The 13,331-nt window shown below is 35.6% G+C and overlaps 1 protein-coding gene across 2 annotated transcripts in view; it reads left to right on the top strand.

Moving 5' to 3' along the window:
- The window catches only part of CTDP1 (CTD phosphatase subunit 1), a 98,016-nt gene that overhangs the window by 64,623 nt on the left and 20,062 nt on the right, over nt 1–13,331 (top strand). For both annotated transcript variants that reach the window (XM_038122714.1, XM_038122706.1), the window contains one exon: nt 2,707–2,885. In XM_038122714.1, coding sequence (XP_037978642.1) covers nt 2,707–2,885 — 179 coding nt within the window. The remainder of the gene's footprint in view (nt 1–2,706; nt 2,886–13,331) is intronic.

Raw genomic sequence — 13,331 nt, 5'->3', positions numbered from 1 at the left:
TATGCCCTGCTCCTCCTAAATGAGAAATAAAATAGCTTTGTCACATGAGGACTTTACTGGCTTTTATAATTGAGTGTTTAAGAGTTGCCAGGCTTTTGATTCTCTTGCTGAATCAACCTCATCATTTTCAAGGGATGAATCATTTTTCTTTTTCAATGTTAATCATTGTTGCTGGGTTATAAAAGTCTATTTCAAAGATAACTGCTATGAGTACTAAAGTAGTAAGCATCCCTTCACTGGATCTTACCAGTAGGATTTGGAATTAGCATGCATTTGCTTCTGAAGTGTTATGTTCCATTTATATTAATCATATAAAATCCAATCACATAAGCTGAAGCTATAGTTGGTTCTTTGTACATCTGTATCTGTCATGTTCTGAATCAGATTAAAAGTTTCCGCTCTTGTTTGAACTCTCTTATTTATTCAAAATTTAGGTATGTATGTGTGTGTATATATATGTTCAGGTATAGATAGATAGTTGGTGTTTAGATACTCATGAAGTTTTTTGCCTATTAACTTCCTCAAATGTCATGGGCTGAAATCTCACTGCCTCAATGAAAATATTGTTTGTTTTCCATTTCTTTTGAGAATTGTAGAAGATGATGATGTAACACTTACATTTTTCAGTGCATTTGCTGAAAATAATAAGCCAATAATTAAGCAGGAGTTCATGTTTTGGGTGCTTTCTAGTTAGAGATTTTTAGGGACTATCCCACATCATGTTCATATGCAATAATTTTTTTAATTTGATGTATTTCTGTGATTTATATGTGCATTTGATATGGCCTTTCAGAGAAATGGCATATATTTGTTACAACTAATTCTAGTAATTCTAATATTAAATGGCGTTTCAGACTTCAAACAAATAATGTTATCGTTGTACAGGATAAAAGAAAAACAGACATGGCAATAACTAGACTGCTAGTCTATCAAAACTGTTAACACAAAGTATATTTTAAAATACTATCAAACTTCACTTTGAGGGAGGCATCTGTAATACTGAATGTCTATCAGCCTAACTTTATCCTTTGAACCTTAACATATTTTGTAGTGAGAACATAGTTTTAAACATAAGACTTTCTGGAAAAGTATTGCTTTTGGAACGAAGTACTGTAATTTTAAATGTTAAAGACTTGAAGGAAAGGAGTGTTAGAGCTGTGGCTCTGTGCTGTCAATTACTGGCCATATCAGCTACCTGGAGTGTATTCTACCAAATCTATAAAGGCAGGGTCTTCCTGCCATCCCATCCCAAACTGTAACACTTAAAACACTTGAGACTTTCACTGTGTTCTGTAGTTCTGTACATACAGAAAAATCCCCATCCTGTGTACTTCACGTTCTTCTCCTTGGTTCACCGTTGGCTTATCTCTAGCAGTGCTTTCAGTATCCCTGACCCTTAATTGCATTCCGTGATTCTTATTTGCCATGCATACAACTTCTGCTCACAGGAAAAACGTTTTTGGACTAATATTATTGGATTTGACCTAGCAATTCCTACAGTTTATACCTGAAACTGCTGTCTAGATTTTAGACGTGTTGAATTGGTTTACAGTTGCTTTTAATGAGCTAAACAAAGAAATTAAATGTCCATTTATGAATGACCAAAAATAAATAACTTTCTTACAACTTTCCTTTAGCTTTTGGGATTATTTGTGTAAAAGCAACAAATAAACAGCGTGAAAACTTTCAGTCCATTTACATATGCAGATATTTTTCGTGATAAAGCAGATGTGGATTAGTGAGAACAAAGAGTAGTAAAGCATATTTTAATTTATGTTGAGATAAGCTGCTTCTAGGAAAAATTCTTAAAAATCAGTAGAGAAACGCTCACACATGGCTTATTTCCATGTCTTCTGCCAGTCACAAAAATTGAGAGACTGGGGGAATCTTCACCTATATTTTCTTTGTTTTCATCTCTTTCTGAAGGTTGAATGCTAACTCAAAGAGATTATAATCTTTTGAAGCTCATTAGGGTGGCTCATGAGTATGATTTGTTTTTAGTGATGGTTTAAACAGATCCAGACTTTTCACAGCAAATTCATAGGTTTATAGAGGATTATCAAATCCTGTGGTAACTTTTCAAAAGTAAAAGACAAATGATTATTTTACGAAATATGTAAGTCTTTTGATAGATTTGTCCTTATTAATTAGCACAATTGGGCAGTCGGGTTAAAATGGGGTTTGTAAGTTCTGTTTCATTCATACTGCATTATTTAGAAATTGACTTCTTTACTGTTATATATGTATCAAGGAATACCTGTAAATGTAAGAATTCTTACTAGAGATTTTAATATGCCTTGCCCTAGTGATTCTATATGTTATAATAATATAAAATGAATCTAGTAGAAAGTATGCATCAGTATGTTACAATAGTATAAATCATCTATCCCTTTAATTTCAGAAGACAACACTCTTTTTATAATAGTTTCTTGTGTGACTATCATGTATGTGAGTATATGTATATCTACCTTAAGCTAAACATAGAATAAATATACTTTATAATATACTTTATTGGAATAAAATGTTGCTAGAGTTGTTACAGAAGCTGTGTTGAAGACATTGAGGTTTAATTTAAATTTTGATAGAGAAGGCCAAGGAAACTTGAAGCATATTCTTAATGATGATTTAAGAGTGATCCAATGATTATGAAAGATCAATACAGAGTAGTCTGCTGGAAGATAAACTGACTCCTCCACTCTTTGGCAGGTGGACGACATCTTAGGAGAAGGCAGTGATGAAAGTGATACTGAAAAAAAAAAGCCAGAAGAGGAAGGTGAAAAACCTCAGACTAGTGCAACAGAGACTCTAGGGAGGAAGGCAGATCAGAGACCTGGATCATCATCATCATCATCAAGTGAAAGAAGTTTAACAGGCAGTGTGCCCAGGTATGAATTTTTCAAATGTAAGAAGTGTTCATGATGTTTCATTGTGTTTGTGCAACCCAGTGTGCTTTCTTAAAAACTGGTATCTGCCATCTGATGTGAAACTATATGTAGGTAACTTTTTCTTGTAGGTCTCTGAAGTTGTCATGCTTATCTCTGCAGTGTTTTGGGATTTATTTAAGGAAGTGGTCTTAGTAAATGTCTTTTTGGGAACTGGGGTATCACGTGTTCAGAAAGAACTGAAGGCAACTGAACTGCACTTCTTTTAAATTTGTCTCAATTCTGTGTCAGATATAGACCGATGTCCTCTGCAGTGTTACTTTAAGTAAAATAAACCATGGTTTGTAAAGCTATGTTTTTTTTGTCCTGAATTTTTGAGATAGTTTATTAAGTTCTAGTATACTAACAACTTGGTAGATAGTCATTATGCAACAGTCATGCTGAGACACTAAAATCATTTTTGAAGAAGAGACCAGCAAGTTTAAATTTCTAAGTAGAAAAGCATCCTAACAACCTCATTGTTATGAATGACCAACATAAAACTATTGTGCTTATGTTAAATAGGTTAATGAATGGTTCTCAATTTGCAGCCTGTTAACACTTTTTAAGCTTAACAATTTAGAGCAAGCAATATAAGATTTTAATTTGGAATTGTAGGGGTCATCATCTTGTACTGTAGGGTGCTGAAAGTGAAAACCTGACTCCGATGACTCAGATGTGTGTTGTAGTTTCTTGCTGGTCTCTAACCAAACTCAATTCCCAACCAGAAGACTTTAAACTCTAACACTTTTTCCTTAATGAGGATAATATAAGTAGTAGGTCTTAAGCAACTGATTTACATTATTTTAATTTTTTGAGCTTTGTTCTAGCACACAAAGAAGGTATGAGAGAAACTGCAAAAACTGCCACAGAATGTGATATATAAATGTTTATGGAGAGATTTTGATTGGGATAGTAATGTTGCTGTGTGTTGGCTTTATTGTAGAAAGAGCTACAGGAGAAACTTGTGTGGTCTTTTAGTTTATCATGGGTATTTCTAATCATTGAACTTCTTCAGAAAAAAGTCTGCAAGTTACGAGAATTTGATCTGTCTCAAATGGATAGAGGAAAAATTTTCTCCAAAATGAAGTTTGAAAGAGGAAAGACAAGCAAATGATGAATGTTTTAGAACACAGTTGGAAGCAGCAAGGCATGTCACTGTTCAGTCATCCTAATACTGTGATGTTTATTGTGTGGAAGACATATCAGTTTTTGGAAACCAAAAGGAAGAAAGAGTCACATTAAGGAATATTGCTAAGTAACTATTCCCCAAGTATGGTGTAAAAAGTTAAAGTGCATTTGTAATTAAGTTTTATTCTGTATACAGAAAGGTTTTTAAGTAAGCTTGGCAATACTTCTTCACTCAGAAACTATATAGACATAGTGGTGTTCTTGCTGGGATAAAGTCTTTGAGCAGCTTCTTAAGTAACTTTTCTATTCTCTCCGCCTCTTAACAGTTTTCTTGTCAGTTTGCTAAATTGTATTCAGTATTGAGCTTGATAGGCATGCTGGAAAACATACTCACAAAGTGCTGGTTCAGATGCTGACCCAGTGTCTACTAGGCAGGAAATTCTGCTTGATAAGAAAGGAACCCGTCATCCCAATTACATTTTAAGTTTGAAGTTTTAGATTGATGTTTTCATGTTCAGTAAGTATTTTATGTGCTTAAAAGGTACTGTATAAGAGGGGAAACACAAGAACAGTCTTTGCAAAACAGAAGATGAACAAGAAACAGTCCACATATGATCCAGTACTCCTATGATCTGGCTCAGCTCATTCCTCTTACAGATGAGGCCTACAGAGACTGTTGGTTTCTGCTGCTCCTCTACACTTTTCCAGTAGTTACTGACACTGGAGCCATAGCGCTTACATTTAATGTTAGTCTTCAGTCTTGAAACTTAGAGAATACCATGATCATTTCTCTGATTGGTGCCACTTCTGAAATTCTCAAGCATGGAGGAGAAAAATAATCTTTGAGAAAAATTATAGCTCCTACTGAAGGGGAAATGCAGCCTTTCTCCTAGATCCATTCTTAATTCATAATCAAGGAAAATTGAGCTCAGAGCCTCAGAAATCCTGCAACTATCTTTTCTGTGCCCATTTACTAGACTTTTAAAAGGAACAGTGATATTTTGATTCCAGAGTGTTTTCTTTCAAATATAATAGTACTTCCTTACAACAGCCACTCTTCTAGAAGACAGAAGTTATAGTTTTTCCTTTCTTTCTTTCTGGCAGAAAAGTGTGCTGCAAACTCCAGTGTGAAATTTTGTTAGTGACATCTTTTGTCCCAGTTGAACGAGTATATTCTTTGTCATTGTAACTTTATTCCAGTTCCCAGTCTTGAGACACTCTACTTTGGGAATCTCTGGACCTAAGTTTTTTTACAGCTCAGTGCTTCCCAAGCTGTCAGACTCAGATTTGTTATAGTCTGGGATATTTTTCATAAACAATTTCAGTGACAAACCATTCAAAACATCTTAAGGAACTATCTGGTATGTGGTCAAAGTCTTCTTGAAAGCACCCTTAATAGCCAGCAGCACATCTCAATATGGCTGACAGAGTAATTGTAGAAATTCAACCATTTTGCCAAAGAATGATGACTTACCCAGGCAGTTAATTGCATTGTTTCACTAGTAAAGTTGTAATGTTATTACTCTGAACACTTCTAAAATTCCTTTCTAGATTATGTGACTGTACTGTTGATTTGATTTTTACAGTATAGAAAAGCTGTAAGGTCTGAATTTAGAAATATTGGTGATTTGAAGTCATCATTTCCTGCCTCCTGGATCATTTGTTACATTAGCATAGCTCACTTAATCATCAAGCAATCTGTCTGTTAAAGAGCTTCTGTGTAAGGTCACCCTAGAAAAAATACATGTTGTGAAGTTAATTTTAAGAACTAAATCTTTCATTATCTCCTTTCCCTTAGAATAGATTTTATTTAAGGGGACACTTAGTGATGTCTAACTGCAAAAGGAAAGGGGATCAAAATTTCTGTATGTGGTCAGTGCTTGGATGTTCAAGAAAACATTTAACCTTAAGTCTGGAGTAAGTAAATCCTAAAGTAAACAATTGCTTGCATTTGCAGGTAATTGGAAAGTGTTGTTTGTCTGAAGAAAATTCAAATTCATTTTACTCCTATTGGTAGAGCTTCTCCCACATAACTGTTTCAAACTTGTAATCTGAATTCTGTGGTGTGTCATTATTCTAAACTACTTACATTTCTGGAGCCATTAGTGTTTTCCATGCATAATAGTGAGGTCCTTTTGAAAATCTCTTGTTCAGACTCCCTCAGTAAGATCCAGAGTTCATTACTGAACTAGAATTGCCCAGAACTAGAGGATCAGTTCATTTCTAAAACTGCACTGTGGTTTTGGCTGTGGGCCTGCACGGACTGTGTCCGTGGCCATGGGATTGCAGAGGAACATGTCTCATTTTAAAGACTGTTCCCTCAAAGCTTATTCCATCTATCTTTGTGTTGCAGAGGCAGTACTTCAGTTTAGTGTTGGTGAATGAGGTTGAATCTTACAGCTTGTTCAGGGGGGATTAAGATCTCTGCATAGAATTAAGATAGCTGGAAAACTACAGAAAGCAAATATGGCCCATTTATTGATTTTGGCAATGAGATAATGAATCCCAAATCAATCTACGTATGTTAGATAGGAGCAGCAGCTCATTGTTGTTCCTTGATGTAATTTGGTAAATAAATGCAGTTTTCCTACTTGAGTGTATTCAATGCATTTTAATGAGCATCTCACTCTATTTGAGAGAGATCCAATATGTCTCCTTAACAAAGCAGGAAACCCACTCGCTCTTGAAAGAGAATGTACAATCATTGAGTAGGGAAAAAAAAAAACCAGCCCTAAACTCTGCAAAATTAGAGATCCTTGGCAGGCAACCACCTCCTCTCCCAGTTATGGGAAAGACTGATTTGCTTTGAGAATTTGCAGTGATAGGTGGCATTTGTCAGTTGGAAGGTGCTTCCCTGAAAATGCTTCTCTTAAGGTGAAGCAAGTTAAGAAAGTTCAACATAGATGATATGATGGCTCCAATTTTATAGATTATTACACTTACAAAGTTTCAAATTTTGTTTGAGTCTGTTTCACAGAAAACAGCCAGAATTTGTCTCCCATGATTAATTTCCGGTAAGTTGAGCATTCTAAGTTATACATTTGGGAGAAGAAAGCATCCTTCAGGTAATAAGACAATGTGATGAATATTTCTATACATAACCAAATTCTGGCTGATTTTTGCAAGGTTGTTACAAGTACTTTTTTCTTGGGTTTAAAACTTAACTTATATGAGTAATACAGCACCTGGATTGGCCAGCGTGTTCCAAGTCTGTACAGTACTCTTGTGATTAAGTGGCTATTCAGAGGGATGTTTTGAGGTGTTAGGAGCTGAAACTTTCACCAACTTCTTTTTTCCCAAAACTACTGGTTGCATTCAACCTCCAAAGTATAAATTTTTCTTGATCCCTTTTGGTACATTTTTTTCCTTGGCATAACAGTTATTCTCATAGTTACTGCAAACTGAGAGTGTGTTTAAATGACCGAATTCCCTTATTTTTCTAACAGTTTGGAAGTAAACAGAGTCTTTTATGTAGTCCACATAAGCAATTAAAAATTACTGCAGTATCAGTAAGGTTTTGTTTTTTTTCCCAGAAGCAATGGTGAAACACTCCAGACTGAAATCCAGGATCAGCTTCTAAAGAGAAGTGCTTCTGTTGGCAGCACATCTTGCTGTTTTCACATTAGCCAGCTGTTCTACAAAATTTTAATGTCATTCCTGTTTGGAAGCGATTTTAATGAAGACTCTAAAATGGAAGAGCATTCTGGGCATGCAAAGCATAATTTGCTTCTGTACTTATATATTAAAAACAAGTTTTTGTATAGAAATGTTTTTATTTGAAAGATCTTTTGTTACCCAAAATTTCCACATGAGAAAATCAATACTTAGGTAATAACAGCTTTTTGAAGCTTTTTTAATTAACTTTTTTTTTTTCCTCCGAAGGTAGGGTGTTTTTTTCCAAGTATGTGTAGTCCCAAGTAGTCTACCCTCAGCTACATTGAACAACTTACTTTCAGTTTGCCAGATAGAAAATTGTACGTCCAGGTTCTAGAGGATTGAATAAATGGAAACAAGTGCTGAATGTCATTTGATAGTTTCTGTATCAAGGCTGTGCCTTTTTCAGGCCCTCTTGAAAATTGTCCAAATGTCCTGAAAAGCAGGAGTCCTTCAGCTGTAATCTTTATCTGATAGGGTTAAGATCTGATTAGTGGCCACCTCCAAAGCTTCATTAGGGTTGCTTTAGGCAACTGAGGTGCTTCCCATCCCCTTTTAACCGCATTCTTTGGGTTATTAAGACATTGTTTTTTTGACAGTTGGTACTTGTGTTTTCTATGTTCTGTTTAGGTTGATTGACAGCTTTTTTTTTTTTTTTGTCTTGGTCTCACATATTTGTGGTAAAATTGACCTTTCCTAATTTTTATTTCTGAACCAGTCATTCTATCCCCTCTTCTCCTCAGAGAAAAAGTAGTTTGGAAATAAGCGTTTTGCTGACTTGAACTTTTAAATCCCACCCTTTGGTTCTTATCTTTGTTACAAAGCACAAAAGATGGTTTTAAGAGCAAGCTGTGCCAAGGATGTTTGTGCTTGAAAAGTATAGTTACAGACGATGCTTTGTTTCATTTGAGTAGCTTTTCTTAATGAAAAGTAGATTTGATTGAAGTGAAATAGTGTCAAAGTTCATAAGTAATTCCTTCCCTATAGTAATCTTTTTCATAAACCTTCAGTAAATACTGGTGAGTTATTCTGAGTGTGTCTTTACTCATTGATCTGTGGAGCTTTAGCTGAAACCTGACAATTAAGGGATTTTTAAATCAGAAAAGTTCGACTGTATTAGAACATAATTGCAGATATCTAGAGAAGTCACTGACAAACTCAATATCATATTGGATAATCTTATAATTACCATTGGAAAATTTTAAAAATGCAGTAGGAGGAATTGGGAACTGGAAATTTTACTATTCAAACTGCGTGCCAACATGTTTTTGTTTATCATCCCAGTTATTATCTTTAGATCCCTTTTTTTTTTTTAAAGATGCAAGTCATATCACTTGGCTGTAAACACACTTCTAAAAATCATCATTCTTATACTATGGCCTCACAAATATATATAATGAGTAGTGCTTCATATGCAAGTGAAGTAACATAGATTGCTAGGACAGTCTTTCTTTAGAAGGAGTATTTGAAGGCTTTTACAATAGAGAACACAAGCATTCAGATGGCTGTGATAGTGAAAGAGTGCCACTAGAAGACAGATTTTTCTTTTCACTAATGAGGTTAAGCATCATTGGGTTTTCTTATAAAATGCTGAGTTACTCTGTAATTAATTTAAAACTATTACAGAATATAGTTTTTAAGCTCTCTGATAAGAGAAACTGCTTGGTGGTTTGTTTTTTTTTTCCTTCTTGTTAGAGCAGGATGAGGGATCCAGTATGACTTCTGCCCTGACGAAGCTGTCAGCTGCAGGCAGTGCTTGTCTGTGTGTTTTCTCAGACCGAAGGGCAGGGCAAAGAGTCAGGTTTTTTCCACCGTGTGAAATAATTTTTAAAGACTAAAACTACTTTTTATGTCTGCAGCAACCAAAAGAACTGTGAGGCCTGTTTGTTAATTGTGGCTCAAAAACTAAGTTTACTATGCTGGCCACTTGCTGGTCTTTAGTGTCTCCTCATATAAGAAGTTAACAGGCATCTTATATTCAAGAGCAGAATTGTTGTGGGCACCTCACTTTGTCAAGTGAGGGGAAAGGAGCGCGTCCTGTGGAGAGGGAATGCAGAATTCTTTCTTTTTCAGCTTAATATGACAGTGTTTATCCATTAGGGAGATACCTACCTTCTAAAACAGCTATGAAAAAGTTTATCTGCATCTTAACATTTGCTCTCCAGTGAGGTTTGCCAGGCTCACTGAACAGGGTTAAGAGTGTGAAGGTTCCCTAACTCCTTAGGTGCCTTCCAGCTGGTCAGACAGTATTCAGCCTTCAGCTATTTATAGAGTATTGTTCACTTCTGTTTAAAGTCTGCTTTTGTTCTGGAGGTTTTTTCCTTCTGGGAGCAGAAAGGAGTACAAGGAACACACAGATTTGGTCAAAGTCACAAGGGTTTCTCTCTTTAGGTCTATATTTCAGGTCATTTGAGGTTTTAAATACGTTCCATTCTGTTTCAAAGCTACTGCACTGATTGTCTTAACATTTCAAGGAATCTTTTTGAACTCAAGATTGAATCATCTGACTCTTTAATACACAATATTTGAAATAATGGCATTTGCAAAATGGCAGTAATATTCTACTCATATACTGTGTCTGAACTGGATAATGTCTTTGTGAGATGCATTGCAGGAGTTTGCTAAGATGCATGTTGTTGGATGCTTCTTAAATAGCTTTTCACAAAGGAGTCACAATTCCATTGCCATGAAAGGATTATACCAAATTTGCTCTCCTTCTAGGAAGTCTTTACTAATGGAAAGGTCGCTGTAGGTTTTTCTATGCCAAAAATGTGATTTTCTAGTTTTTTTCTCAATATTAAATTTAGTTAAATCCTCATTCTGCTATAATGAATGCCCTGTAAAATTAGGGCATGTGTTTTTTCCTCCTTCTCCAAAGCTATGAGGGGTATCTATGGCATGTTAAGCCTAGAAGACAAACTTTAAATCATATGGGAATAATTGGGTTGAAAACTGCATGTGTGAGAGTTATTTCATGGTTTTGTGGCATTGGTGTCAGGAAAAGGTGAAGATGTAGAGGGGTGTTCTACACCCTTGTAAATGCACCGTAGGGTAGAAAGATGCTGGAAGTTACTGGCAGGTAGGTGTGCTCTAAGGAAAATAAATGAGTGGTGCTATTTTCAATACACTGTTTGATAGTAGAGAGGACAAAAATGTCTGACACGCTTAACTAAATTGATAGTTTAGGGGAATATTACACTTTTAAAACAAAGAAAAAAATTAATTTCTACAAATAAAAGGGTATCTGGGGGATCTGTCGCAAGAGGAAACGCTGTTAGAAATGGAGGTTGGCACTACTTTTTCGAAAAATTGAGTGGAATTCTCAAACACAAGTAAAAAAACCCTCAGAGTTGGTGAAAAATATTTTTCTTCTTTATTTGATATTCTGTGCTATCTGATAGAGTGGACTGTTCCAATGGGGGGTTTTTGAGATAAAATCTATATAAATTTGTTGGGTTTTTGATGAGAAATTATCTTTCTGTTTATATCTTAAACTTCCACATCTGGTCTGTGTGTCCTTTACTTTTAGATTTTATGTTTAGTTTTCTTCTGTTGCTGTGGAAGAGGAGGAGCTTTTTATTCTAGTCTTCATTTAAATGAATTAAGCTTTATTATAATCTCATATAGAAAAATTCATGTGGACAAGTCTAAAAGCTTATTAATCATCAAGTATAGTTAGAGAACTGCTCTAGTTGTTCAGGAAACAATTAGCAAAAGCATGAAATAAAAGGATATATTATTTATTTCAGATTTCCTCAGAGGTTAATCAGAGAGGAAACTATAGGATATTTAGTTTGAAAGCAGTTGTGAGAAGTGGAGTTCTGTGTACAAAGTAAGTAGTATTCAGCCAAGAAGCAAATGGTAGGTAGCAGTGAGGGTGCCTTTGGTACTTGGAGGTTGTAGTACCTCCTGCAGTGTTTTAGCCCAGGCGAGGAGTGTGCCTTTGAAGCAATGCTTTGGTGTGGCTCCCAAAGGGATCTCGGGGTTCAACATTTCCTTTAGGTCAGTGTAATCTGGGGTTTCATTCCAAGAGCTTGCTGTGAGCCAGCCACTAAGGCACCTTCAATCCAGAGAATCAGCTGAGAGGTTGTCCAGAGTAAAACCCTAGTTTTACCTTAATCAGCTGTAAGGCCCACATGCGTGAATGCCAAATGTATTGTCTCAGTGCGTACAGTGTCAATAGGATGAAAGTTAAAAACTCACTGGAATAACTCTGTTTAAACTTTTATACGCTTACAGAGTTGGATTTGGTTTTTTATCTCTTTTGATATTCATATATCTAGACAGTGAACCCAATTTTGCAGTTATTTCTTGATCATTTAAATGTTGGGACATTGCAATATGCTCTTTTAAAATTTCAAGTGGTTAAATTACTTAAATTATAAGCATGACACTGATAAATGGTAAAAACAGCTGTATAAGCAAATGAATGCATGGCTCAGTTTCTTTATGAAAGCACTTAAGTAGATGAGTCATTCATATCTTAAAGCTTGTTAATGATTTTAATGGCCTGAAGTTTCAAACTGTTACTGAAAATATACCTACTTCAGCTTCAGTTAAGTTGCAGACTAAATTACAGCTGTGTTTCCAGCTGGTGATTAGTCTTGTTGGTAAACAGAGTGCATCCAGTTGTCAAGAAGACTAAGAAAAATACTTGAGAAAAAGAATCTGAATATTCAGTATGTAAGGGAAAGTTTGCCTCCTGTTTTTTTCAGAGAAGTCTTCTCTGCAATTTTTCAGTTAGCTTTATTCCTATAATGTTGTCTGTAACACTCTACTGTCATCCAGTTACACTGAAAAATTATAATTTATATTGGAAAGTCTTTTCTGGGCTACGTATATAAATTGCATTTGCAGCCTGCGAGACTTGGAAGTGACAAGTCCTTTCTTCTGCTGAGGAAGATTTACCTATGAAAGCAAGCAGTTCAACAGCTTAATTTTCTGTAATGTTTACAAACATTTTCTTACACACTTGGAGAAGAGCCTCATAGGCACTTGGTACCATCTTCAGCTTTAGATACATGAGCTGCTGCTGCATTGAGAAAATCAGAAAATTGTATGTGTTTCATGTATTCACTCTGTTCTTAGTAGAGTCTTAGTCATGAATTACCATAATCTCAGTGTTTTCAATAGTCATGTGGTGTGTTCTTGCTTGAAATTGTGTTTTATCCACATACAGAAAGCTAGGCACAAAACCAGATACATTCAGATGAACCGAGAGAAGTTGTAGAAAGCAAGCGTCTGGGATTCTGTAGAGTTTTTTTCCAGAAACCTTGAGTAGCCCCTGAGAAGTTACTCCTTTTGCAGAATTTTGCAAGGAACCCTCTTCCCAAATTCATAATGAGACAGATGACACTCTGGAAACTCTTCCAGCCACAGGAATCTGTTCCTATTTTCTGTTTTTTCCACTGTTCTCTGGTATCATGAGTTGTCCAGGGAGAAGGAATTCAAATTTTCAGCAGATTTGTAGAGATAGATCAACTAATATCTTGTCTTTATAATGTATAGCCTGGGTTTGTTCAGCTGTGGCCCTTTTTTCCCTGAGAGCTAGTGTATCAGTATGTAAAGCACCTGGGAAGCAACGGATTGGGTTTGAGGCAGTGGAGAACAATAGGAAAGTAGATC

Source organism: Motacilla alba, chromosome 2 (assembly GCF_015832195.1).
Source record: "Motacilla alba alba isolate MOTALB_02 chromosome 2, Motacilla_alba_V1.0_pri, whole genome shotgun sequence".
In the NCBI taxonomy this organism is placed as follows: domain Eukaryota; kingdom Metazoa; phylum Chordata; class Aves; order Passeriformes; family Motacillidae; genus Motacilla; species Motacilla alba.
This window is presented reverse-complemented; position numbering and strand designations above follow the sequence as displayed.